At 50.2% G+C, this 25,355-nt stretch overlaps 2 protein-coding genes across 28 annotated transcripts in view; one reads left to right on the forward strand and one right to left on the reverse strand.

Moving 5' to 3' along the window:
* The window catches only part of SLC68A1 (solute carrier family 68 member 1), a 30,507-nt gene extending 22,751 nt beyond the window's left edge, over positions 1-7,756 (forward strand). For 9 of the 27 annotated variants that reach the window (XM_086377454.1, XM_086377455.1, XM_086377447.1 and 6 more), the window contains 8 exons: positions 1,768-2,010; positions 2,425-2,507; positions 2,717-3,169; positions 3,296-3,419; positions 4,646-4,742; positions 5,314-5,485; positions 5,572-5,765; positions 6,954-7,756. In XM_086377454.1, the coding sequence (XP_086233580.1) occupies positions 1,843-2,010; positions 2,425-2,507; positions 2,717-3,169; positions 3,296-3,419; positions 4,646-4,742; positions 5,314-5,485; positions 5,572-5,765; positions 6,954-7,216 (1,554 nt within the window). In that variant the 5' untranslated portion in view covers positions 1,768-1,842 and the 3' untranslated portion in view covers positions 7,217-7,756. Of the gene's footprint in view, positions 1-183; positions 625-1,767; positions 2,011-2,315; positions 2,508-2,716; positions 3,170-3,295; positions 3,420-4,645; positions 4,743-5,313; positions 5,486-5,571; positions 5,766-6,953 lie in introns of those variants that run through there. The other 18 variants (XM_086377462.1, XM_086377460.1, XM_086377461.1 and 15 more) reach the window with 5 other exon arrangements.
* A 1,124-nt stretch (positions 7,757-8,880) lies between these two features.
* Positions 8,881-25,167, reverse strand: ACTR1A (actin related protein 1A). The gene is made up of 11 exons (XM_086377480.1): positions 25,054-25,167; positions 17,349-17,413; positions 16,442-16,517; positions 15,639-15,764; positions 14,718-14,842; positions 13,184-13,400; positions 12,389-12,481; positions 11,695-11,869; positions 11,538-11,599; positions 10,866-10,906; positions 8,881-10,684 (listed from the first exon to the last, which is right to left on the reverse strand). Exons 1-11 carry the CDS (start codon positions 25,099-25,101, stop codon positions 10,582-10,584), a joined length of 1,131 nt encoding a protein of 376 aa, XP_086233606.1. The 5' UTR covers positions 25,102-25,167; the 3' UTR covers positions 8,881-10,581.
* Between the last annotated feature and the right edge of the window lie 188 nt (positions 25,168-25,355).

A 25,355-nucleotide genomic window follows, 5' to 3' on the forward strand; every position in this document is an offset into this window, starting at 1 on the left:
TCCTGGAGGGTGGAAATCCAGCATCGGGGCACCAGCAGGGTCATGCGCCCTCTGGAGGGAGCCTCTAGGAAAGCATCCTCCCTTGCCTCCGCCTGGCTGTCTTGTGCTACCTGCAATTCTTTGTGTTCTCTGGCTCATAGCTGCATCACTCAGATTTCTGCCTTCATCTTCACATGGCTGTCTTCCCTTTCTCTGTGTCTGTGTCTGTGTCCAGATTTCCTTCTCCTTATGAGGACAGCAGTCCTTAGGTTAGGGCTCACCTCAATTCAGACCTCATCTTAATGTGTTACATCTGTAAAGCTCTTTCCAAATAAGATCACACTCACAGGTGCTGGGGGTTAGGACTTGAACCTATCTCTCTGGGGCTAATTCAACTAGCTACAGGGAGTTTGAGAGAAGAAAGCCCCTATAGCTTCCCTCTGGTGAGCGGAGAAGGCGGGTGGTCAGACAGGCACACATGGGATTATGTTTCTGAAAAGAGAACAACAACTTTGAATCTAAAAAAAGAGACAGATAGACTTAATGCCTGGCTGCTTAAAGTGTGGTCATGGCCCAGCAGCATCGGTGCCCCCTGGGAGCCTGTTAGAAATGCAGAATCTCAGATTCCACTCCACACCTGTGAAGGTAAAAACCTACATTTGAGCCAAGTCCCCAGGTGATGTGGAAGCACATTACAGTATGAGAAGCACTGCTGTAATAAGAATTGGATTTTTATTTCCTTTTAAATCCATGGTCAGTCTGGCCTGCTGGTCTCTGCACGAGCTGGCCTGGTCCGGAGCAGGCCCGTGTGTTGTCCTTTGTTCTTTCAAGTAACACGTCCTTGAGTTTCTCTCCCGTTTGTTGACGCTGCCCACGTACTTGACCTTTGTGGAGAGCATCGGGCTTGTTGAGCCAGTCCCTTTGTTGTGTTCCTGGGCTATGTCCAACTTTTGGCTGTTTTTAGATGTTGCTGCTGTGAACAACTCTGTACATGTTCTCTTGGGGTTAGTTCCTTAAGGTGGGGTTTCTGGAATCAAAGTGCATGGGCAGTTGTGGACTCTTATCATATCGTATCACTCTTATATCCCTGTGAAACCTGACATCACGGCAGGTCTCTCCATTCTACCCAGCACCCCACAGTAATCCAGTTTGGGAGGTCAAGTGGCAAAAAAAAAAAAAAAAAAAAAGGCTTTGGAGCCAGACAGGCCAGGGTTCAAGTCTGCTACTTTTATGCTGTGTGACCTTGGGCAAATGACTTAACCATCTCTGAGCTTGGGGTTGCTCTCCTATAATATTGGAACAGTGCTGTAAACTTTGTATGGGTTTTATAAAGATGATAATGATACCACCAATATTTATTGAGCACTTTCTGTGAGTTACCTCATTTAATCCTTTTATTCTTCTGAGTAGCCATGATCACCCACTTTTCCCTTTTACAGAAGAGAAAACTGAGGCTGGGGTTAACTAGCTTGCCCGAGATTCTACTGTAGGCACAGTGTGTGCCCAGGCCCAGGGCTGTCAGGTTAGAATATGGATGAAAGAAGATGCCCTAGCATGCGACCTGACTCTGCACTTGCTAGCTGTCTGCCTTCTCTTCCCACGCCTTTATCAGTTTCCTTTTACTCCCTAATAGTGGTATGTAGTCCAGCATTGTTTTAGCTGGTGATTCCCACTGGCGATTCCCCAGTTTTGTGTGCAAACTTTCTCCCAGTGAGATGACTCAGAGGTCTGGGGTTAGGAGCAGGGGTGGCTCTGATCCCTGCAGCTAACTGGCTCCTTCTTCCCCAGGGACAAGTATGGCCAGAATGCCCATGGCCATGGGCGCACCTCAGTGCTCCTGGGGCTGAGGCTGGGCTGGCCGCCATGAGGCTGGGTGGGCCCTGGGCCTGGCTGCTGGGCCTGCCCACGGCTGTGGTCTATGGCTCCCTGGCCCTGTTTGTCTCTGTCCTGCACAACGTGTTCCTGCTTTACTACGTGGACACCTTTGTCTCAGTGTACAAGATCGACAAAGCTGCCTTCTGGGTTGGAGAGGTAGGCCAGCACTGGGGCAGTCAGCCCGGGTGGGAGCTGGGCAGATGGCAGGGCAGGGTCCTACCCAGGCAGGAGCAGAGGGTAAGCTGGCTTGCCCACTAAGATTCAGCAAGAAAAGGTAGAGCTGGAGGCCTCAGTGGGGATTATGCCAACTCTCCCGTCCTCTGTCCTGTGAGCCAGGCACTGTATGCACACTTATAATATATTCACATGTATTTATCAGCAGTGCCCTGGATGGTGGGAGTTTGATGGGGGCAGTGGCTGTGGGTTATGGCAGAGGGACTGACCTGAGCACCTGTTTGCAGGCAGGAAAGCTGGCATCATCTCTGAGGGGTGGCGAGCAGGCTGGGGTGGGGAAAGCCCTGGAGAGGACGCCGCCTGGAGCCCACCTACCCGTCTCCCCTCTGCCCACAGACCGTGTTTCTCCTCTGGAACAGTCTCAACGACCCCCTCTTCGGCTGGCTGAGTGACCGTCAGTTCCTCAGCTCCCAACCCCGGTTTGTTTCCTGGGGAAAGCTCAGGACTGGTCCTCTCCCACCTCCCCCTCCCCAGGGCTGGAGGACCACTACCTGTGTGTGGGGTGGGGAAAGAAAGGGAAACCACTGCCAGCCGTTGGCTGGGCCTTCTCATTTCCTGAGTTCAGGCAGGGAGTGGGGCCTGCCAGGGCTGCCAGGGCATCTCCCAACGGCCCCCCTCTCCCTGGCAGGTCAGGTGCTGGGCTCTCCTCACGGGCTGTGGTGCTGGCACGGGTGCGGGCACTGGGCTGGCATGGGCCGCTGCTGGCACTGTCGTTCCTGGCATTCTGGGTGCCCTGGGCGCCTGCTGGGCTGCAGTTCTTGCTGTGCCTGTGCCTCTACGACGGCTTCCTGACGCTCGTAGACCTGCACCATCATGCCTTGCTGGCCGACCTGGCTCTCTCAGCCCACGACCGCACCCACCTCAACTTCTACTGCTCCCTCTTCAGCGCGGCCGGCTCCCTGTCTGTCTTTGCCTCCTACGCCTTCTGGAACAAAGAGGACTTCTCTTCCTTCCGCGCCTTCTGCCTGGCGCTGGCCACTGGCTCTGGGCTGGGCTTTGTGGGGGCCGCACGGCTGCTGAGGCGGCGGGTTGAGGCGGCCGGCAGGGAGCCGGGGTGCCCAGCCATGGCTGTGAATGACGGGTGAGTGGCCAGCACTCTGCTGGGCTTGATTGCCATGCTGGGGCTCCTGGCTGATGGATGGCTGCCTGGGGTGGGGGATGTCTCTGGCCCAGCTTAAGCTGTTCTTGATTCCCCTCTGCCCCGTAGCCTATGTGAAGAAGAGCTGCTTGTGGGCGGCGAGGAGGCGGGTAGCATCACCTTGGGCCAGTACCTCCAGCAGCTGGCACGCCACCGGAACTTCCTGTGGTTCGTGGGCATGGACTTGGTGCAGGTATGGGAGCAATGCCCATTCATAGGATGGCTTCAAATGCCTCACTCAAGGGAACCACCTTCCCAGAAGCTGGAAAATCAGTTCTGGCCTTGCCTGAGGCTGAGCCGCTGAATGGCAGGAATACAAGTTGGGTAGTTAGAGACCTGGATTCTCACTGCATCTGAGCTCCTAACTCCCTATGTGCTCTTAGGCCAGTCTCTCTCTTTTGGGGCAGCCATGTTCTCACCTGCAACATGCGTATAGAAGAGAGGTGCTCCCTTGGGGACTTTTTTTTGGCCACTCTGCAGGGCATATGTGGACTTCCCTGATGGCTCAGTGGGTAAAGAATGTGCCTGCAATGCAGGAGACACGGGTTCGATCCCTGGGTCAGGAAGATCCCCTGGAGTAAGAAATGGCAACCCAACTCCAGTATTCTTGCCTGGAAAATTCCATGGACAGAGGAGCCTGATGGGCTATAGTTCATGGGGTCCCAAAGAGTCGGATGTGACTAAGCACACACAATGCTTAGAACACTTTTGTATAATTGTATTTTTGCAGGGCATGTGGGATCTTAGTTCCCCAACCAGGGATCAAAACCACATCCCCTGCATTGGAAGTAGAGAGTCTTAATCACTGGAACACCAGGGAAGTCCCTGAGGACTCTTTTTAAAACACCACAGGCCAGACCTAGAACATATGTAGTATATAAGCCAGCAAAATTTAGAAACACATTGTTTTTGTGTCATTAAGCTTGTTTTAGCATTGAAAAGTTTTACAAAAGAAAGCTTTCAGTTGTTTTAATGGTGATGTTATCATTCCTTCTAACTTTTATAGATAAGCATAGGAATTTGGTTTTAGGTTTTGTTCTGGTATGGTCCATGCTGAAGGACATGGGACTAGACGCCGCTCTGGCTCCTGCTGCTGCCCACCCCCGCCCCACCCCTGTTGGTTTTCCCTCTGTTCCTGGCTCCCCTTCACCCCGCCTCCCCAGCCTCCTTAGTGTCCCTATTGGCTGTTCCTGGCTCCCCCTTCACCCCGCCTCCCCAGTGCCTGCCCAGCCTCCTTAGTGTCCCTATTGGCTGTTCCTGGCTCCTTTCACCCCGCCTCCCCAGCCTCCTTAGTGTCCCTATTGGCTGTTCCTGGCTCCCTTCACCCCGCCTCCCCAGCCTCCTTAGTGTCCCTATTGGCTGTTCCTGGCTCCCTTCACCCCGCCTCCCCAGCCTCCTTAGTGTCCCTATTGGTTGCAGGTCTTTCACTGCCACTTCAACAGCAACTTCTTTCCCCTCTTCCTGGAGCATCTGTTGTCAGACCACATCTCCCTCTCCACGGGCTCCTTCCTGTTGGGTGAGTGGGTACCTTGTGCTGGCCAGAAGGACAGAGGCTTGCACCCCAGAACCCCTAGACTGACTGCAGATACAGCCACCTCCCAGCTGGGGCCCAGGTGGCAGAGGGCAGAATCTGTGCTGGGGTTGCACCTCCAGCCCCCAGCCCCACCCCCACTCTGTTTTCCAGAGGAAGGGAGGGAGCTTATGCGAGTTTGAGTGGGTAGGGTTGCCCTCATGGTGGTCCTCTTGATAGTCATGCCACCTAGCGGTAATGCGGCGCAGTAGCTCGTTCACAAGGACGACTACTCTCCTGACAGGCCTGGGAACGTGTCTTGACTGTGCTTCTTCCCTGTGTGGCCTTGGGTGTGTTTTATTTCATCTTTTTGGGTCTCCATTTATCTGTAAGGTAGAGATAGTACTTACCTTAAAGGGTTGTGAGGACTAAATAAAAGGATGTGGAAACTCTTAGCACACCGCCTGGACCGAGTTAGTGCTGAATCAGTGCAAACTTTGATTTCTGATGGTTAAAATGTGGGCAGTTGTGGAGGTTGTGGCAGCGCCCCTTGATAAGGCCACGTTCCCTTCCCCAGGCATCTCCTACGTCGCTCCCCACCTCAACAACCTCTACTTCCTGCCCCTGTGCCGGCGCTGGGGTGTCTACGCCGTGGTGCGGGGGCTCTTCCTGCTCAAGCTGGGCCTGAGCCTGCTTATGCTGTTGGCTGGCTCCGACCACCCCGGCCTGCTCTGCCTCTTCATTGCCAGGTAGACGCTGCCCCTCCCTCGCCCCCACACCTGTGTCCCCCCACCCCCACCCCGCTTCATTCTTATCCGTTCTCTCTCGCCGGCAGCAACCGTGTTTTCACAGAGGGCACCTGTAAGCTGTTGACCTTGGTGGTCACGGACCTGGTGGATGAGGACTTGGTGCTGAATCACCGCAAGCAGGCAGCCTCAGCGCTTCTCTTTGGCATGGTGGCCCTGGTGACCAAGCCAGGCCAGACCTTCGCTCCGCTGCTGGGCACCTGGCTGCTCTGCTTCTACACAGGTGAGGGCCCAGGGACTGGCATGGTGCTCGAGGCTCCAGGGAGCACAGCATACCTGGTGTATCTGCTGATGAGCCTGGGACCTGGGTCGAGTGAAGCAGAGAGAATGACAACCAGCCATGACAGAGGCTGGGCCTGGGTTGCCCCTGGCTGCCACCCCTCCCCTGCCTGTCCCTATGTGGGCAGAGGAACTGGGTTCCATCTTTTAGTACTTCATTCATTCATTCACCAAATATGTATGGGATACCTTCTCTGCCAGGTGGTGTTCTAGGTGCCTCTAGGGAGAGAGATAACAAAATAAGACAGATAAGGTCTTTGCCATCATGGACCTTATATTCTATGTTGGGGTGGGGTGGGGTCGACACTAAACAGCTAAACAAGAGAAGAGCAGGCAGTGATAAGTGCACTGGTAAAAGTATCATTGTGGCTAAGAAGCTACTCTGTGTGGTCCGGAAGGACCCTGAGGAGATGGCACCCAGGATGTGAAATGAATGGTGAGGATTTAGTCTAGAAAGATCTCAGCAAATCACAGGCAGGCAGAAAACAAAGTACAGGAGCCCAGGTTATCAGGAATGGTTTGGATTGGCATTTCCTCCTCCGGAGGATCTTCCTCACTCAGGGATCGAACCCCAGTCTCTTGCATCTCCTGCACTGGCAGATGAGTTCTTTACCACTGCAACATTGGGGAAGCCCAGGAGTGGTTTGGAGATGAGGCTGAAAAAGTGAAGAGGGGCTCTGTAGATCAGGGCAGGGTTTGGATTTTATTCTCAGTGAAGCTCTTAGGAAGGTTTTAAGTAGGGCAATGGCCTAGTCTGATTTACATTTTTTAAAGTTCACTCTGTCTGCTGTTTGGAGAATGGACTGTAGGGAGGCTGTGGCAAAAGCGATGGAGGCTTGGAGCAGGCGGTGCTGGGGGCTGAAAAGAAGTGTTTGGTTTGGGCTGTGTTTTCGAGTTGGGAGGTGAAGGATTGGCTCTTGGGGAGTGGTGAAGCTAATTGAGGACTCTAGGAAGACTTTGGTTATTGGGGGGATAGTGGTGCCATTCCGAAAGAAGGAACGGGGGAGAAGCAAATTTGGGTGCAGAATTGAGAGTTGGGGTTTGGACGTGTCCATGTGACATCTGAGATGAGGCGCTGTGGACTCTGGAGGCCAGGGCTGACCTGTTCTTTCTGTGGGCTCTCTTGTCCTAGGTCATGATCTCTTCCAGCAGCACCCCCCGGCCCCTGTGGGGAGTGCTCAGCCCTGGCCGGAGCCTCCGGCTCCACCCCCGGCACAGGCCCCGCCGCTCCGCCAGGGCTGCTTCTACCTGCTGGTGCTGGTGCCCATCGCCTGTGCTCTGCTGCAGCTGTTCACTTGGTCCCAGTTCACGCTGCACGGGAGGCGCCTGCACATGGTCAAAGCCCAGCGCCAGAGCCTGTCACGGGCCCAGACCCTGGACGTTAAGATGGTGTGAGGGGAATGCAAAGCCACCCTGCTGAGGACACTACCTGTAGCCCTGGGGGCGCCAGCCCTGTGTCCTGCTCTTCTGCCTCCCTGGGGTCCTGCCTGGAGGACAGATGGCAGAGTGGGAGCATTTGGGGCTGAGCCGGAGTGTCACTGGGGTCTAAGTTCCTGCATGACTGTCTGGCCCAGCTTGGGCAAAGGCTGGGCTGTGTGTGTGCTCAAGGACCTGCTTCCTCCTCTAGAGCAGAAGGAAGAAGAGGACCGAGAAGGGTGGGGCCCACACTGTGGTCACATGGGGTTGCTATGGGTATGGAGGCCATTCCTCCTACCTGGCTGGGGCTGGCGCCCTGTGGGCTCTGGAACCACTTTTGCCTGGTCAGGACTGGGAGTCCTACCTGCCCCTTCCAGTGATTTGTCTCAGAATTCTCTGCTTCAGCCGCACCTGGAGTAGCATGCCCCAGCTGCTGCAGGGCGCCCCTGAACCCCAAATGACCTCTCAGTGAGGTTCATCTCATCACAGATTGATTAAAGCCAGTCATTTCTATTTCCATTCCTGGAGTCTATGCTGTGTATGGGAATGGTGGGCTGGAGAACAGGATTTCTTAATAAGAGCAGCCTGAGAACGTTTTCAAAGATGAGTGGGGTAGGGCGGAGGGGACGCTGCATCAGGTTCACTGAGGTAGTGGGGAGAGCCTGCAGACTGTAGCCTCATGGGCCCCTGGGAGCCAAACAGCTTTCAGGCCTGTGGTCATAGCCCCATTGCGTTTCCCATTTACCACTGCTGGAGGTGGTGGGCAAGGAGTGGCCACTTCTAGGCTAGAGATCCTTGGAGTCACAGGGATCTTCCAAAGATGACTTAAAAATTTTTTTTTATTTACCGTGAGACTGGGACTAGAAACCTTGGCTTTAGGCCGGCGTTTCTGTCTGGGCTCTATAGACATTTGGGGCTGGGGAGTTCTTTATTGTGGATGGCCTCTGCCTACTAGATGTCAGTTGCATCTCTCCCGTCATGACGACCAAACACCTCCAGACAGTGCCAAATGTGTCCCGAGAGGCAAACTGACCTTAATTGGGAACCACTGCCCTAGACCAATGGTTATCTGAAGGTCTGCATCACAGTTAAGAATGTAGTCTAGTGCTATATTGCCTGGGTTCAAATTCTAGCTAACAAAGGGCAGATTTGGGAGAAATTACATAATCTCTCTGTGGCTCTATTTCGTCATCTGTAAAGTGAGTAACAAACATACTTGCATTTTAGTTGTTGCGAGAATCAAATGGTTAACACTTGTAAAGTGCCTAGCAATTCCCACCCCTAACTGCTCAAGTATACAGGTTTAAAATGGAGAAGTGATTAATCAGAATATCTGAGCATAGACCCCAGGAACTGAGTTTTAATAAGCTCCTGACTTCAGAGATATGAAGAGCTGACCTCTCATTGTGGGTGGAGTCTCATCCATGGGCTTGGGCACAGGGCATGGACTCTCAGTTCCTGGCCTGGTCTCTGGGCTTCTTTGTCAACAGCCTCTTTGCATGCTCCTGACAGGCTGGGACTTGGGTGAAGGTCTAGCCAAGTCTGGCGGGTGCAACATGCCCTCTAGAGGACAGACTAGGCCCAGTCTCAGGGCCCACAGCTCCTCCCTCCCACCCTGCACTGACTGCAGACAGAGGCCCAGCTGATGTGTCTATTAGAACGAGTTTATTTAAGTACACTGGGCCCCACCAGGCAACATGGTTTGTGCGAGGCTGTGCAGGGGACAGGCTTGGGCTAAGAGGAGGGAGGTGAGCTGGTTAAGCACACTGCAGTCCGCGGGTCGCCACATCGCTTTCACACACACCTGCTGCTGCGGCCCACACCTGGCAGGGCCTTTGGTCGTTGGACGGCATGGGGTCGAGAATACTGCCTGGAATCTGGGATCGGGCAAGTGTTGGTGTCATGGGTGAGGGTGCCGGTGAATATCTGCTAGCCCCAGCTTTGCACTTCTGGGCTGAAGAGCCTTTGGACCCCTGCCAGGCCAGCCCAGTCCAGGGTAGGCGCCTGGCCCCACTGGACCAGAGGAAGTGAGCCTGAGCCCATCAGTTCCAGGCAGCCTGGTCTGGCCCCTCCTTCCCTGACCAAACAAGTCCAAAGACAAGAATAGCACAAGTCAGCCAGAGGGGGCTGTCTGGCCTCTACAAGCTAGTCCCCTGGGGTCAGCTAGCATGGGAAAAGGCAGCTTGGTTAACTGTGGCTCTTTCTCCAGTCCTAAGGAGGCGGCATCCCCAACACCCCTCCTTTGCCGGGAGCCTTTGCCAAATGGTGATTCTACCTCCTATTTCAGAAAAATCCAACCAGCAACCAGCCTGTTGATTCCAGGGCAGTGAGCAAGTGGAAGAGGGAGAAAGAAAGAGGCCAGAGTGACTTTGAATGTAGCCTCTGATCCCAAATGGTCCTGAGGCCTATGGATACTGTCAGTTCATGTTGGCAGGGAGTGGCAGGGCCCTGAACGCTATGCTAAGCTTAGGCGCTGTAAACATTAGTGTGAACAGGGTGACTGGTGGACGGGGCAGTGAGCTCCCTCTCTCCAGTCCCCTAACTGAACAAACACTTCAATAAATAAAACTGAAGATGGCACTGCCCATGGATGGATGGAAAGCAAGTTAACAGGACCTGAGGCCAACAGGCTCCTGAAACTCTCCAGAGATCCCTGGATGGCGCTGGGGGTTGGAGCAGTAAGCCCGCCACTGATCAGAAGTAGCACTCCATGCCCTCCTCAAATGCCCAGTGTGGTCCTGGTCCCCAGGTGAAGTTGAGGGCATCCTGCCCGCTCCTGACAGGGAAGTCTCAATAATAGCTCCTGGAGTGTTTCTCCAGCTTTCTAAACCCAAACTGCAACAAGACCAGACAAGAACTCAACCCTGGACTCAAGCCTCAGTCCACGATCAAGAGGCATCGAGAGCAGAATGATGAACAAGGGGAGGCCACAGGGCCTCCTTCGGGGGTGGGGCCAGCCCAGCCTAGGATGGGCAGCAGCAAGTGTCCCCGGGGTTGGTTTACCTCCCTCTCTGTCTCCCTGTGGTAGTAAACATAGTCCCACACAGCCAGACAAAGGCCCGGCTGACAGAGCAGGGCCCTCTGCCAGCACTTTTCCCTGTCAGGGGCCAGTTAGTGGTCAACCCCAGGTCTCAGGCCGTCGCCATTATGGGTAGTTCATCGTCCTTTCCGGACCCTGAAATCCTGGGATCCCTGGGCCACACGGCACTCGCATATGTGCACACATTCATACCCACACACACACATTCATACACACAGGCAGTTCCTCGCAAACACTCCGACTCAAGAAAGCGAGTTTTAAAGTGGAGTTAACTTCAGAGAGAGGTGAAGACGATGTCCCAATATTAGAAGGTTTTCCTGTGGATGGACCGGGCACCATCTTCCTCATATTCCTTCTTAGAGACCCACATCTTCTTAAAGGTGTCCAGGGAGGCGAGGATGGAGCCCCTGGCATGGAGGGAATCCAAAGGAATCATGTCAGAGACGGGGAGTGGGTATCTGTGGAGCCAGCCAGTCCCCCTGGGGTCAAACCAGACCAGGCTTTTCTTCAAAGCCCTGGGGTGGTGAGGCGTAATCAATGCCTCTGCAATAAGAGTGCTCCACTCTTATTCCCAGAAGAGCTACTCACCCAATCCATGTGGAATACAGTCTCTCCTGTGGTGCAGATATCTGCCGGGGTGGGTGGAAAGAGGAATCTGAGATGGCCGTCCTCCCCTCTCCCTTCCCCGTCCAATACTCGTCTCTCCACCAGTGAGAGTCAGTGGATATGTTTCACACAACAACCTTTAAATTCTGTCCCTGTGGCCTCTCTGGGGGATACCATGGTCAGCCTGACACTCATCTGGAGAAACAGGCTTCTGGCAACCCGAAGTACCTATGGCTCCCAGGGAAGCAGGGGCCATCTGAAGGCAAGATCCAGCTCTGCTGGGAGCTGGTGGGGAGCAGACTGCACGGCAGGCACCACAGTCCTCCACTTAGGACCCCTCCTTCCTCAGGCAGGCCAGCTCCTCTCAGCAGTCACTGAGGTGCTGGACTGTGTCACGGGGGCAGCTGAAGTCAAGCTCCCTGACAGACTGCATGTCTAGCATCCTGCCACATCGGGGATCAGAACTGCCCCGTTTGGTGAAGCCCCATCATGAGGATGGGTCCCCCCGCTCTAGCAGGCCTCAGGGGCACAGTAGAAGCTGGGAGCCACCTGATGGTGCCTGGAAATCTTGGGCAGAGCAGGAGGGGAGGCCGCGCCACGCGGTGCCCCAGACCCTTGGTGGCCCAGTTCGCCCACCCCCTGGCATACTCCTACCCTGATCTTCACGTCTTTCGGAGCCAATTTCTTCACTTCACTCAATAGCCTGTCACCAAAACCTGAATAGGCAGGAAGGGAGAATCTCACATCAGTCCCCTGGGCCCAGCAGGACGTGGCAGCTTCCTGGGGTAGGGCCCTGAGAGTAAAGCCCAACCTTTGAAGAGGGTGGAGCCACCCGAGAGGACGATGTTGGAGAACAGCGTGCGCCGCAGGTCCATGTCAGACTTCTGGATGGCAAACACCAGCACCTCGTGGATGCCCTCGCTCTCCTCGCCGATCAGGTCCGGCCTGAACAGCAGCTCAGGTGCTCGGAATCGGGAAGGACCAATCTGCGGGGTTGGGGGGCAAGCGTCTTAGGCTCAGGTCCCTCTGCCCAGGGCTTAGTAACCAGGTGGCTCTGAAGGCCATGCTCAGGGAAGACTTTGTATGTCAAGAGCCTCAACAAACAAAGATAGAGCTCCTGGGAAACTAGAGAGAGAAAGCTCCTGTGTTTAATCCTAGCTCTGACATTTTCCAGCCAAGAGACTTGATAGATTCATTCATTTGTGGAAATTTCCTCCTATCGGTGGAGGTCCAGGAGGCTGGAATTCACTCTGTACTGTCCTGAGTGGTTAGGGATAGCACTACATATTGGCCTTCTAATCCCACAGGAGAACACCTCCTCCCCTCCACACAGGAGAAGCCAAGTCCCTGGCACCTCACCCTGCAGGAGACGCTGCAGCTCAACACTACACTGCTCCAGGCAGAGGGTGTAAAAGGACCAGTGCGCCTGATTCCAGCCTCCCCATGGGGAGTTCTCTTTGGGCTCAGTGCTTTTGGGACCTGAGGGGAGAGGCCCCGCCGCCTACCTCAATGGTGCTGCCGTCGGGCAGGTAGTATTGCGCCTTCTCCGTCTCTAGTGTCTCATCCTTCTGGGGGTTTATGGACAGGTAGCAGGCTCTCTGGAGAACCAAGCACAAGTCAGGCTGGCTGGAAAGCTGGTGCCTACCTGGTCAAAGTCCCCATCCATTGCAGTGACTGTCCTAAAGGTCATGAGAGCTGCATATCCTAAGTGCCACCCAGTGAAGCTGACCCAAACCTCCCCGACCCTTCTTAGGATATGTGTCCCCACCTGCTCCACCTTCCTGGAGGCCAAGTGTGGCAACTCGGCGTTTTGGATTTGAGTCTGAGACCACACCCTAATCTTAGTTCAGACTCAGGTGTCTTTTTCCTACTACTTGTATGGTTCTGGGCCCTGCCTACCCAGCTCAGAGGTCTCCCAGGAGCCGTAGATGACAGGAGGGTTCATTTTACTTAAAAAAAAAAAAAAAAAAGCAGTCTGACTTCTTCAAGAGTGTAAAAGAACATGTGTAATTTATACATGATGTATAAAAAACATAATGAGCATGGGTGTGCTTATCACCCAGCTTAGGAAATACAGGCAGCTCCCTTTAGCCCACAAGATGGCAGCACTTTGGAAGGTCAATCCCTCAGGGTGAGGGGACTGGCTGGAGATCATAGGGCCGCCAGGAGGCCTGGTCAGGAAGGACAGAGACCCATCTCCAGGGCAGGGGTTTAGCCACTCTTCACTCCACGTCACGGAGGTCCTGGCTGCTGTTCCCATTCCCTCTCCCAGCCCTGGGCCCATGGAGGGCAGCACTCACTTCTTTTATGGCCTTGACAATCTCAAACTCGGAGGATGAGTGGAAATCATAGCCCTCCTTGCGCAGGTAGAGGCGAAGAAAGCGAGAGACGTCTCGGCCAGCGATGTCGATGCGCATGATGGAGTGGGGCATGGCAAAGCCCTCGTAAATGGGCACGGCATGGGTGACGCCATCCCCAGAATCCAGCACCACACCCGTGGTCCTGCCGGTGGCATAACTGAAGCAAAGGGGGCACACCATCACTAACCCCTGCCTCCTCACTCTGGGAAGACTCTCACTTCTTGCTAGAGTTCAAGGTCAACTGAACTAAAGCTGGGGCCTGCCTTCTCCAGAAGCCTCCGACTGGACTGAGTATGAAGGCAGCCTGAGCACTGAAGCAAGCAAGCCTGGAATGTTTAAAGGAAAGAAGCCAAGCCTCTCCAAGCACCCCTTCTGCCACTGCTACAGAAGAATAGGCCCTCCAACCACAGGAGATGACCTGCCCTTCCACTTTCAGGGACCCAGCCTGAGGGACAGTTTTTACTCTCTAGACAAGAGAAAAAAAACTCAGGGGTCAGGCAAGAAAAGTGAATGAATTAAAGAAAACAAGAATATTTTCACTTGCATAAAAAACTAGCTTTTGGGGACTTCCCTGGTAGAGTGGCTAAGACTCTTCACTCCCAATGCAGGGGGCTCAGGTTCGATCCCTAATCAGAGAACCAAGATCCCACATGCTGTGCAATGCGGCCAAAATGTTAAAGAAGGAAAACAAACCAACCAACCAACTAGCTTTTGGCCCTCTAGGTCTGTCCTTAAGTTTTTCTCTTAGTAAGGACAAGGGTACAGAAATATATTTCTGTGATATGAAGGGGGAAAACCCATAATGTTTCATAAATAGCACCTGAAATTCAGCCTTCGTGTTGGATGACAGGCAGTGGAGAAGGCTGTGGTGAAGTCAGGTTTCCAAACCCTATCTAAAATGGCAGCTGCAATTTTCTTTCAGCTCCTGCTGATTTTTGCTCTAGAGGAATGCAGGCCCGGCATTATCAGATCTTCCCATTCTTTTTTAAGAGAAGTCAGAAATTTTGATTTTGATAGGAAATGTCCCAATTTTTAATGTCACAATTTTTCAGCGGGGTCAAACATGCCATCTGCAGGCTACCAATATATGATCTTGGCAATGGACCTAACCCTGGTGGGAGGCAGGCTGGGAGCAAGACAGGATGACAGGGGTGTTTTCATCACGAGCCTATCACCAGCCTTGCACAGCGCCTGGCTCAAGGAGGCCCTGAGAAAAACACCTGAACTCACTGCGGGGCCAACAGGGAGAGCTGTTGTAGCACGTGGCCTTCCCAGCAGGCTCAGCGGAGAGCCTTGGCACCAGACCAGCAGGGAGGGCCGAGACTGGGAGATGCTGCCTTTCCCACCATCCATTACCGTCCCTGGCAGGGGTACTGAAGGAGCTCTGCACCAACCCACAGCAGGGCCAGCCTCGCTTCTGCCAAAGGACTGCTTCCCCCCCAGGGGCCAGGCTCGCCAGCCAGCTGTTACTCACAGACTGAGCACAGCTTGCATGGAGATGAAAAGGGCTGGCACGTTGAAGGTCTCGAAGAAAACTTCAGCAGCTCGTTCCCGGTTTTTCCGTGGATTTAAAGGCGCCTCTGTCAGGAGCACAGGATGCTGGGGAAAGATGCCCAGACAGCAATCAGGTGAGGACAGATTCCCAGCCCTCATTAGCACTGAGTGGCTGGCTGGAGAGCCCACACGAACTCTGTCAGCCTCTCTCTAAAAGAGGGCTGGTGGGCTGGTCACTTGCCGCCACCCAAGCCAGTTGCTCAACTTTCCAAATTCATACCCCCTCTAAAGTGTCATTCTATCCTCACTTTCTACTACCCTCTTGTCCTCCAAGATTCTTATATAGGCCCTTGTACCTTCTGGATAGCTCCAGGTATCAAGATTTTGCTAAACTCTATATTTGGAATTACTATGATAAAAGTAATACTTAAAATTTTTTTTCCAAAATAGAAAATTAAATATCATTATTGATAATACTATTAAAAAACAGAATACATCCCTCTCCTGGAAATTCTGATAAGCCTAGTCAGCACCTTCCTTTGTGTTTCTGAGTTGAGAGTTCCTTCCTTAGAAACTAAAGAGTATATACAGCTCCGAGGTCTGAAAGGCATGGGTTGGAACCCCAGCTCTACCACTCTTCGCTGGGTGATCGCGGAAACACCATCTGGCTTCTCTGAACTTCTGTTCCCTTGTTTGTAAATGGAGATGATAATACTACCTGTGCCTCATAGGGATGCTGTGAAGATTAAATGCAAACATGTCTGAAAAGCACATGCCTGATGCCTAGAACATGAGACACAAATGCTCAAGGCGGTTATCGTAGTCATCTGCCTCATCTCTGGGGTAGGGCTTCTGTCTGCGCTGCATAGCCCACATGGCGCCCCACACACAGGACCCTTACCTCCTCTGAGAAAGTCTGCAGCTGGTCCTTAGAGTAGACGTACTGCCAGATGCGCTCCATGTCATTCCAGTCCTTGACGATGCCGTGCTCCATGGGGTAGCGGATGGAGAGCAGCCCTCGGTGCTCCTGGGGGCAGAGAGCAGTGCTTGCAGCCGCAGCCAGCCTCTCAGGACTGCCGGGTGGACCCCACAATCCGCACCCATGGCTAAGGGTGGACCCACCCATCCTTCAAGTCCCTAAACTATGCTGTGAACTGTGCTCAATGCCCAACCAGCTGGCAAAGCAGAGGGCTTCTGCCTTTCCGTGGGCCCCTGGGTGGCATTCTCCTCATTGTCTGGTCCCAGGACACAATCTCCTGGCATCTGCAGCCAAGGTTGGCAACAAAGATTCTGTTGTTCTGCTTCTAGAAGTTGCCCAAGGGTTCTGCCAAACTGTGCTAATTAACTTATCCCCAGGGTACCCCAGCCAGGATCTCCCCTCAATCACTTTTGCCAAAAAATAACCAAGCCAGTCAATTTGATCTTTGGCAAGATAGTGATAGAAGGAAGGCAAAAGCCCTTTTTTCTGGACTGGTCTCTGTTTCCCAAAGTGGGGTTCCAAGTATTTCCTTTCTAAAACCAGAGGCTGTTCCTGGGAGAAATAAACCAGTTGGGTTTATTCTCTTTAGAATGAGAGAGTGAAAGGGGAGATTTCAAGAGGAAATTATTTCTTTTACTCATGTCCCTCTGTCGGATACTGCCTGCGTGGGGAGCAGTGAAGGTCCCCTGCTGGCTTGAGGCTTCTTCAGTAGGACATGGGATTACCTCGGCTTTGGGGCCAATGAAGATGTCACCTTCGAGGGCGCCTGCCATGACACGAACGTGCTTGGGTCTGCCCACACTACAAAAGAGAGCGGGGAAGACTATCACTTCTCATTTCATGACAGAACACAGGCAAGTTATACTAATGCATGTACTTGGATGGGAAGAAATATACTCCATTCTACTGTGACTGTCACTGAGGAATGCACTTCCCACAATTCCTATAATGAACATTTTTTTGTATTTATTAGCATACTATTTCATATATTTATTATAAGTTATCAAATTCAGGATGATTCAATATCCCTAGTTCTTCTCTTTCCCCAATGTATGTACAGATCAAGAGACACAAGGAAACAAGTGTTCATTGAGAATGATTAACTCAAAAAGTTTTTGTCTCCTTAGCCTCCTGCCCAGGCCTTCTATGAAGGACAACTGTGATGCTGTAACTGAGAGATGGCCTTCCTCCTTTCTCCACTGCTTTGACCCCTTTCCCAGGTGCCTGTGCCCTTCTCCTGCCTGCAGCGCCTCTGCCTTAGTAAGAAAGTGCTGAGAAAAAGACTCATTCTCCCTAGAATGGTAGGTATGGTTTAATGTCAAATTCCATTCTGAGTGACAGGAGAATTTTAAGAAGAAGACTCCATTATGAGACTGTCATCCAAAGCAGTAAGTCACCAATGATAACATTTTTGGCATCAGATAAAAAAAAACAAAAAACTGCCTCTCAATTGTAACACGCAGGCAACAGTTTGCTCACTCCAAAAGCCAGCTCTTGTCCCTGCTTGTTGTTGTTTTGAAGACCAAGACTGACCTAAATGAGAGATCCTTTCCCCCTAAAAGACGGAGGGCTGACATCATAACAAAACTGACAAGCCTTACAAGCTTCTCACTAAGCTACAGAATGACTTACTAGTTTGGGAAGCAGTATTTAGGGATCTGATCACCAGCAAAACCAGCTTTAATCACACCGGATCCCTGAGGAGAGAAAGAGAAGTCAGAAAATCACACAAACAAGAGGAGATTCATATCACACAGTATGTATAATATGGTCCCACCTTTCTTTTAGAAAGAGAAAGGACCTTATATTTATGTGTAATATATCCACTCATGAGGATTTGTACAGTGAATACATGCCAAAGGGAGGACACTGGAGCTGGGAATGGTGAGGGGAATTTCTACTACACACTCTATTTGATTTTTATATATTCTTCGTCTTTTCTACATTGAACATGTTTACTTTTGGAATTAAAAATAATATTAATAAAGGGAAGAAAAGGAAAAGGCTTGAGGAGAGAAGAGGAAAGTACCTAGAAGCACAGAGCGGCCGAGTTTAGGAACATAACCAAGGTGGGAAGGGCACACAATTCTGCTAAACCATCAGGGAGTGCGCGTCTAAGCTACCTTCCCAGCTCAGACCTGAACTGCCCCCGCCCTCCAGGGCCTCTATGACAGACACACCCTGAGAGCACTGCCATGCTCAAAGCTAACTCCCATACGGCGTACATCGTCTGGCTCTGACTGCAGGGGCAGACTCCAGTGACTCGGGGGACTGCAGTAGGTGTTTTGCCTTTTCACTGTGCTTTGCTGCACTCATTGGTCTCTTGAGGGTCAAGAGCAGAAGAGCCCTTAAGCACTCTGAGAAGAGTCTGCCGTCTCCCACCATCATCTCTGGTACCGCGTGGGCCCAGCCAAAGTAAACATTGATTCTGGATATCAACGCCATGCAGGACAGGTGGTGAGGCTTGATGCTGCCTGCAGATCACCCTGTTCTCTTCCTTCTTAATTCTTCTACCACTACATCAGTTACCCTTGTCCTTCCACCCCCAACACAGTTGCAGCTCCAAGAGCAGCAAGCCACCTCCTGCTGCCTGTCGACTTCTCCTGGGGTGGAGTGTAATGTTTGCAGAACACACAAGCATTAAACACACCAGGAGATGCTACATAGCCAAGGTTACCTTGGTACCAAAGGCTTCCCAGCAACACCCCTGGATCCATCTGTCTTTTTTATTTCTGCTTTTTTATAAGAGCAGGGTGAGGGGGTAGGTGACTGATCCTAGCGAGGGAGGAGGTAAGAAGTGGTTGAAGGACAGGGAAAGAGGTGTTGGGGGAGAGCAGGGCAAGCCCGTTCTCTAAGACAGCAGGAACTTCTGCCAACAGAAAAAACAGGAGACAATGTGCAAACTCATCGGTCTGGGCAGAACAGCAAGGAGCCTGGAAAAGGTACAGCTGTAAACTGAGCTGAAAGACTGGGAAGGAGGGCGGACTATCCTACTGCAAACCCAAGGGCTTGGGGACAGTGGCGCAGCTAGTGAGAACATCCTACAAGAGAATTTGGGGAACTTGTTAGCTCAGGCTTCCGAATTGCCCACTGCCTTCATCTGGGTGTGGTGATGCTAACAGACTAATTAGATCTCCTGGCAGGAGTTGAAACGAGAAAAGTAAAGATGAAATCTGTGCTTCAGACTCTAGATTTTTTTTTTTTTTTTACGAGACTGATACTTTTTTTTTTTTTTTTAATATTTATTTATTTGGCCGCACCAGGTCTTAGCTGCGGCATGTGGAATCTTTTAGTTGTGGAATGTGGGATCTAGTTCCCCAACCAGGGATTGAACCCAGGCCCCTTGCCTTGGGATTATGGAGTCTTAGCCAATGGACCACCAGGGATTCTCCAAGATATTTCTAAGAGATGATTTTCCTGGAGATTTGATTTTGAGTTTACTAACAAGAGGGCTAGAGTTTGAGTGACAAAGCAGATTAAGACATTAGATTCTTTTCTTTCTCCCTGTCCTTTCCAGCTAGAATATAACAGGCCCAGTTCAAATATCACTGCCTTCCTCCTGAAGGATAATCTCCAGTTGCAATTTGTTATCCTCTTCCTATTACCTTCCCCAAATCACCACTGCCTGTTTCACTAGGTAGCATGAATTTCATTCTGCTTTCTATTCTAATTTATGGTTTACACTTTTGTCTCTTTTCACTGCAAATTCCTTGAGGTCAGAGACTTTGTATATCAGCAGTATCTGACATTTGCAGGGTACTTGGCTAGATGCTGGCTAACTAAAATGAAAACCAAGCTCAAATGATTGGCAGATGAACCTGAATGAGCAGCCGGAATGCCAGAAGCCCCAGGCAGAGGTGGTACAGGGAAGGTGATACACAAGGTCGAACTAGACCCAGCTTGTCCCTGCAGCCCCATGAGCTGGCTTGGCAGGCCAAGTGTCAGGTGAAAAATGGGTGGGGACAAGGGAAGTGGCTGAGTTGCCTCTATTCTGCTCAAGCCATACCAGGAGAGCATACAAAGGGGTCATGTCAATTTCTTTAATAGTATTTGTAACTAGGAACTGTATACTTGGCAAATGAGCTGCCACTCTTTGTTATTCACTCTGTCAAAACCAAGTAAACAAATGCCTTGTTTGAAACAAATGCCTACATTTGAAAAAGTAATCTCATTAAATATTTGATTTTGGGGACTCAAGTCTGCTGCCAGCCAACTCTGACCATTCTCCTTCTGTTACAGGCGAACAAATAGCAAATTCCTCAGCATGTTTCTAGTAGTACCTGCTGGCTATCGACCTGTGGCTTGGGCAACTTTACCCTAAGCACTGATTATTCTTAACATGCTGGGAAGAAGGCTAGTTGTCTGCCATTTAATGCTGTGAGGTGGAGCCTCAGATTCTAGGACACTGGTGAAAACATCGTACAAAAGAATTTGGGGAACTTGTTAGCTCAGGCTTCTGATTTGGACTCAGATTCTAGGACATTCTGGCCCAAAGACATATTTTGTTTGGTCCACAAAATCGTTTTTAAAAAACAACTTTATTGAGATAAAACCCACATACCACACAATTTACCCATTTAAGGTGCATCATCTAATGGTTCTTAGTATATTCACAGAGCTGAACAATCATCACTACAACCTAATTTTAGAACTTTTCATCATCCCCCCCAAGAAACCCTGTACCCATTAGCAGCCACTCTCCATCCTTACTAACCCCCACCCTGCTGCTGCTGCTGCTAAGTCACTTCAGTTGTGTCCGACTCTGTGCGACCCCATAGACAGCAGCTCACCAGGCTCCCCCGTCCCTGGGATTCTCCAGGCAAGAATTCTGGAGTGGGTTGCCATTTCCTTCTCCAATGCATGAAAGTGAAGAGTGAAAGTGAAGTCGCTCAGTCGTGTCCGACTTGTAGCGACCCCATGGACTGCAGCCCACCAGGCTCCTCCGTTCATGGGATTTTCCAGGCAAGAGGCAACCACTAACATACTTTCTGTCTCCACAGACCACAAACTACTTTTACATTAACTTCCAAAAGTTAAAAATTAGAGATTGCAGGACTTCCCTGGTGGCCCAGTTAAGACTCCATGGTTCCCTATGGGGGCGAGGCATCGATCCCTGGAATCAGGGAACTAAGATACCACATGCCACGTGGTGTGGCCAAAAAAAAAAAATTAAAAATTAAAAAACACTAGAGATTGCATATGAAATTAACACTTCTGATTTCCCTTGAAAAATGAGAAAATCTGGTAACACTTGGCCTGCATTCCTGCATGGGGACAACTTGCTGGAAACCTTGGTCAAGCATGCTCAATGCATCTCTCAGATTTCTCACTTATTAAGACTACCTTCTCCTCATCCCCCTGCCCCTCCTCCGCCTCTTTAATGTATCTGGTTGGCCTCCCCAGGCATTGAGTTTGAGACCCCTATTCTGGACATTCTTTCCAGTTTGTGAAGCACATCCATGGCTCTCAAAATACACATAATTGAGTGTAATCTATAAGCCACCTTCTCTTCCCTCTCTCCACCAAACTAGGGAAGATTCTCACTGCAGTTGTACAACCAACAGGCTGAAAGTCATACCACAAGTGATGGTGTTAAATAAATATACTGACTTCATTTCCTTAGCTAATTCTAGTGTCCCTTAAACTTAACTGAATCAATAGATCTTAAGAGCTGATGACAAACTGTTAAAAAAGAGAGAAAATTAGTGAAATTTGACAGACTAGATATTTGATGATACTAAGGAATTACTGTTAATTTTATTAGCTTTGATAATAGTATATTAGTTATGTTTTTAAATGTTTGTGAAAGAGGGAAGTGGGTGGGTATGTAGCTAAAATGATTGGTCAAGAGTTGATAACTGTTACAGTTAGATGATGGATACATGGATGTTTGTTATAACATTTCCCCTCCTTTTGTTTATATTTGAAATTTTTTACATTAAGGAAGGGTTTCCCTGGTGGCTCAGCAGTTAAGAATCAGGATGCCAGTGCAGGAGCTGTGGGTTCAGTCCCTGAATCTGGAAGATCCCCTGGAGAAGGGCATAGCAATCCACTCCAGTATTCTTGCCTGGAAAACCACATGGACAGAGGATCCTGGCAGGCTTCAGTCCATGGGGGTCACAAAGAGTCAGACACGATTTAGCAACTAAACCACCACCACCACCAGAATAAGGAGAGCTAGCAAATAAGATGATAGCAGCTAAGTAAAAATTCAAAACATAAATACTATATACACACACATTATAAAACACATGTGTCCATAAAATCAGAAAGGAGCACATTAATTTTACAATGAGGTTTGCTTCCGGGGTTATGTATGGACCAGAAAGGATGGGATTATGGATGGGTACAAAGAGGCTTCGATTATATCTGTAATGTTTTATGTCCTAAAAAAATCTGAAGCAAATTTGGCAAATGACAACATTTATTAAATCAAGGTGGAGGACACATGCTACATAGGTGCTTGTTATATGCGTCTCTGAACTTTTCCGTGTGTTTAAAGAATCTCACTTTTCAAAAAGGGGGCTGATGAAGCATAATGTAAACTCAGTAAACAGTAAAACTCTTAGCTTGAAAAACTTGTAGAGATCTGATATTATTCCTGCATTTAGGCCCACATAATATAGCCAGAAAAGACAATTTTAAGATTGACCATAATGTTGCTTCATTTTATGGAAGTATTTAACCTTCGAGATCCTCCCAAAGATATGAGCTTCAGAATAAATATAGTATTCCAGTTAAAGTGTTGTAGTCCTGGGAGTGGCCCTTCTCATTCTTGTACTACTATCTGTGATATGACTTTGGGAAGAACAACATGTTTCATTTTTTAAAATACTCATCACTTTTTTGTTGTTGTTGTCATCATTAAATCGCGCATGCACATACGCATACACGCACCCTTCCATCTTCTTCATTAAATTCTGATGAATTGGTTTGGTCCCAGAATTCTATGAAAGGGGTGGTCAACAATTGTCTTAAGACTAGGAAAGGCTGTGAACTGGTAATGGGGCTATTCTCTCTTTTCCTTGCTTTCTTTGTTCTTCTGTCTTTTAATTACACTCTCCTTAGCCCAGAAATAAAACTGTGGCAGCACGATAAGCTATGGAGCTGTTAAATCTGCTAGAGACACGTTATTCTCATAATATAAAGCTGGCTCAAATATTTTAAATGATTTACTGGCAGATAGTAAATTCTAGTGGGAAAATTAATTTAAGTTTCTCCTACTTCAACTTTTGGTGGGATTGCTGGCATAATAAAGGAAATGTTTTCCCAGAGAAAAAACAAGTCTATTCCTTAAGTATTCAAACTGAAAAGGTACCGCTTCTTTGATGCATTTCAAATACATTATCAAGAATGAGAAAGAAGGAACTAAGAAGCATTTGCTTAAGTGACATAAAGAAAATGGTTGGAGATAGCACTGCTGCCCAACAATCCTAGAAGCAAAAGGTCTGGTGGGATGGACAGACTGCTCCTTTTGCACTGATGAAAACAGGAAATTGCTAATTTCTATTTTCCTTTCTTTTTAAAACAAAGAAAAAGGCACATGAAGCATACACAAACTGGCTGAAGATAGAAATAGTAGTCTTCTCTGAAAATTAACATCAAGAACAAAGAGTCCTGCTCAGCCTTATGCAGTAATTAGTCCTTCCTCCCATCCTTTTATTTAAGGACATCTTTATTACTGTGATAGAGATTTTCAGCCATTAATCCCCCCCACCCATAAAAATTAAAAATCCAATGTGCACCTAGTGGTGCCAGGCCCTAGACACTGTCTGTGTGTGGGGAACTGGGGAACGAGAGACTAAGGAAAAATGAAGGATACCAAGCATCTTTTCCCACCCGGATTCAATAGCCTAAGGAAGGCGATCCGCAACCCTCCCCGTCCTGCCCGCCGATCAAATCCTCCCCCAAATGAGGTGTCTCACTGAGCTCAACTTTTTTCCAGGAGAGAAGGAAAGCTAGCCAAAGAAGCACGTTTCCTTGGAAAAAGTGAGGAATTAAGAACTCAATCTCAAATTGAATTTTGGCTCTTCAATTTATAAGCCAGGTGGTTTGAATACTGTTATTTAACCTTACACGTCTCATTTTTCTGTGTATTTCGAGTCCTATCTACCTATCAGTGTTGAAACTTGAATAAGATGATGCAGACGAAAGGACCTTGCAAGTGCCAACGGTCCCAAGGACTGAATCAAGAGACCGAATCTGAGTCAGCTTAGTAGGGGAACTCAGAGGGGACTAGAAAGGTAGCAACAAATCTCCGTTGGACCAAACCTTTGAATGGAAGACAAACATCCACTTTTTAAATAACTGCCTCCTTCCGCCAAAAATAAGAGCTATATTTAGATTCTTTCCATTTGTGACTATCGTGCATTTGCGTGGGTTACTATCAGGATGAATAACGGATAAAGCACTGGATTAATGTGCGACCTTGGGCTCACTTTACCTTTTTGTGCTTGTTTTCTCATTTGTAAAACGAGGATCAAAATTCCTGCCTTAACTATTCACCTGGTTTTTGTGAAGATCCAATTGGAATGTATGCGAACCCCTCCGTGTAAGCGCTGGAGCGCCTGGCAAGTATTATGTTTAGTAATTTTTACCCCTAGCAACTAGGCGTTTCAAAGAGGAAGGTACCTCCCTGCTTGCTTTGTCATTCTCCTTTCTTCTCGACCTTTATTACCGCTGTAATTTATAATCACAGAAATAACTGAAATTCTCAGGCCATTTCTGGCATCACACTCTCAGACCCCACCCGGATACACCGCCAAGCCGCCCTGCCGGCTGGGACCGAAGGAAACTTAGCCCTGCTCCACCGCCGCCCTATCCCGTCTGCCCCCTCCACTGGAAGTCCCCGAAACCAATCACAACAGCCCTCGCGCACCGCACCGCCCTTAGAGAGGGGAAACACTATGGCGGCCCGGAAGAACGGCAGGGGAACGAGCCAATCACTGCAGAAGGCTGCCTTCATCCGGCAAGGCCCAGAGGCGGGGTCAGCGGTCAAGATGGACAGCCAGAGCAGCCAATAGAGTTATCGAACACTGGGGAGGGGCGGGCGCCGGGGGCTCAGAGAGCGGTTAAGGCCCCTCGAGTCAAGGGCCCAAGGACCCTGCTAGGACTATAACCCTTCCCTTTATCCATCCCAAGATTCTCCATCCCATGGTTGCTGGCCAGCTGGTCGCCCTATCTGCGGACTTCGGGTCGAGGGAGGAGAGAGGCGGCGGCGGCTGAACCCGCCTGACAGGCCGGGCCAGTGACAAAGAACCGGCAGCCCAGACTGAAACACGGGAAGCGATCCCTTCGGGGAGGAGAGCATAAGCCCTGCTAGGGGGATGCAACTCACGTTGTCGATCACGACAGGCTGGTTGGCGATTACATCGTAGGACTCCATGGCAGAAGAACCTCTCCTTCCGAGGAAGGAACTGCCAGCCCGGTCCGCTGCTAACGCCAATGACACGCATGCGCAGTCTGGCCGCCGGCAATGGGCAGCCGGGGAGCGGCCCGACCTCACTTTCGAAGAACTACAATACCCAACATGCCTTGCACCTGAGTTAGCAAGCCAGGCTGCTTCGGAACCCCACCTAGTTTAAGGAACGCAGCGTCGCGTTTCGACGCACTGTACCCTGGGCTTTGTAGTTTCTGTAG

This window comes from Bos grunniens, chromosome 26 (assembly GCF_055505025.1).
Source record: "Bos grunniens cultivar Pamir isolate PY7600 chromosome 26, Bosgru_T2T1.0, whole genome shotgun sequence".
Taxonomy (NCBI): domain Eukaryota; kingdom Metazoa; phylum Chordata; class Mammalia; order Artiodactyla; family Bovidae; genus Bos; species Bos grunniens.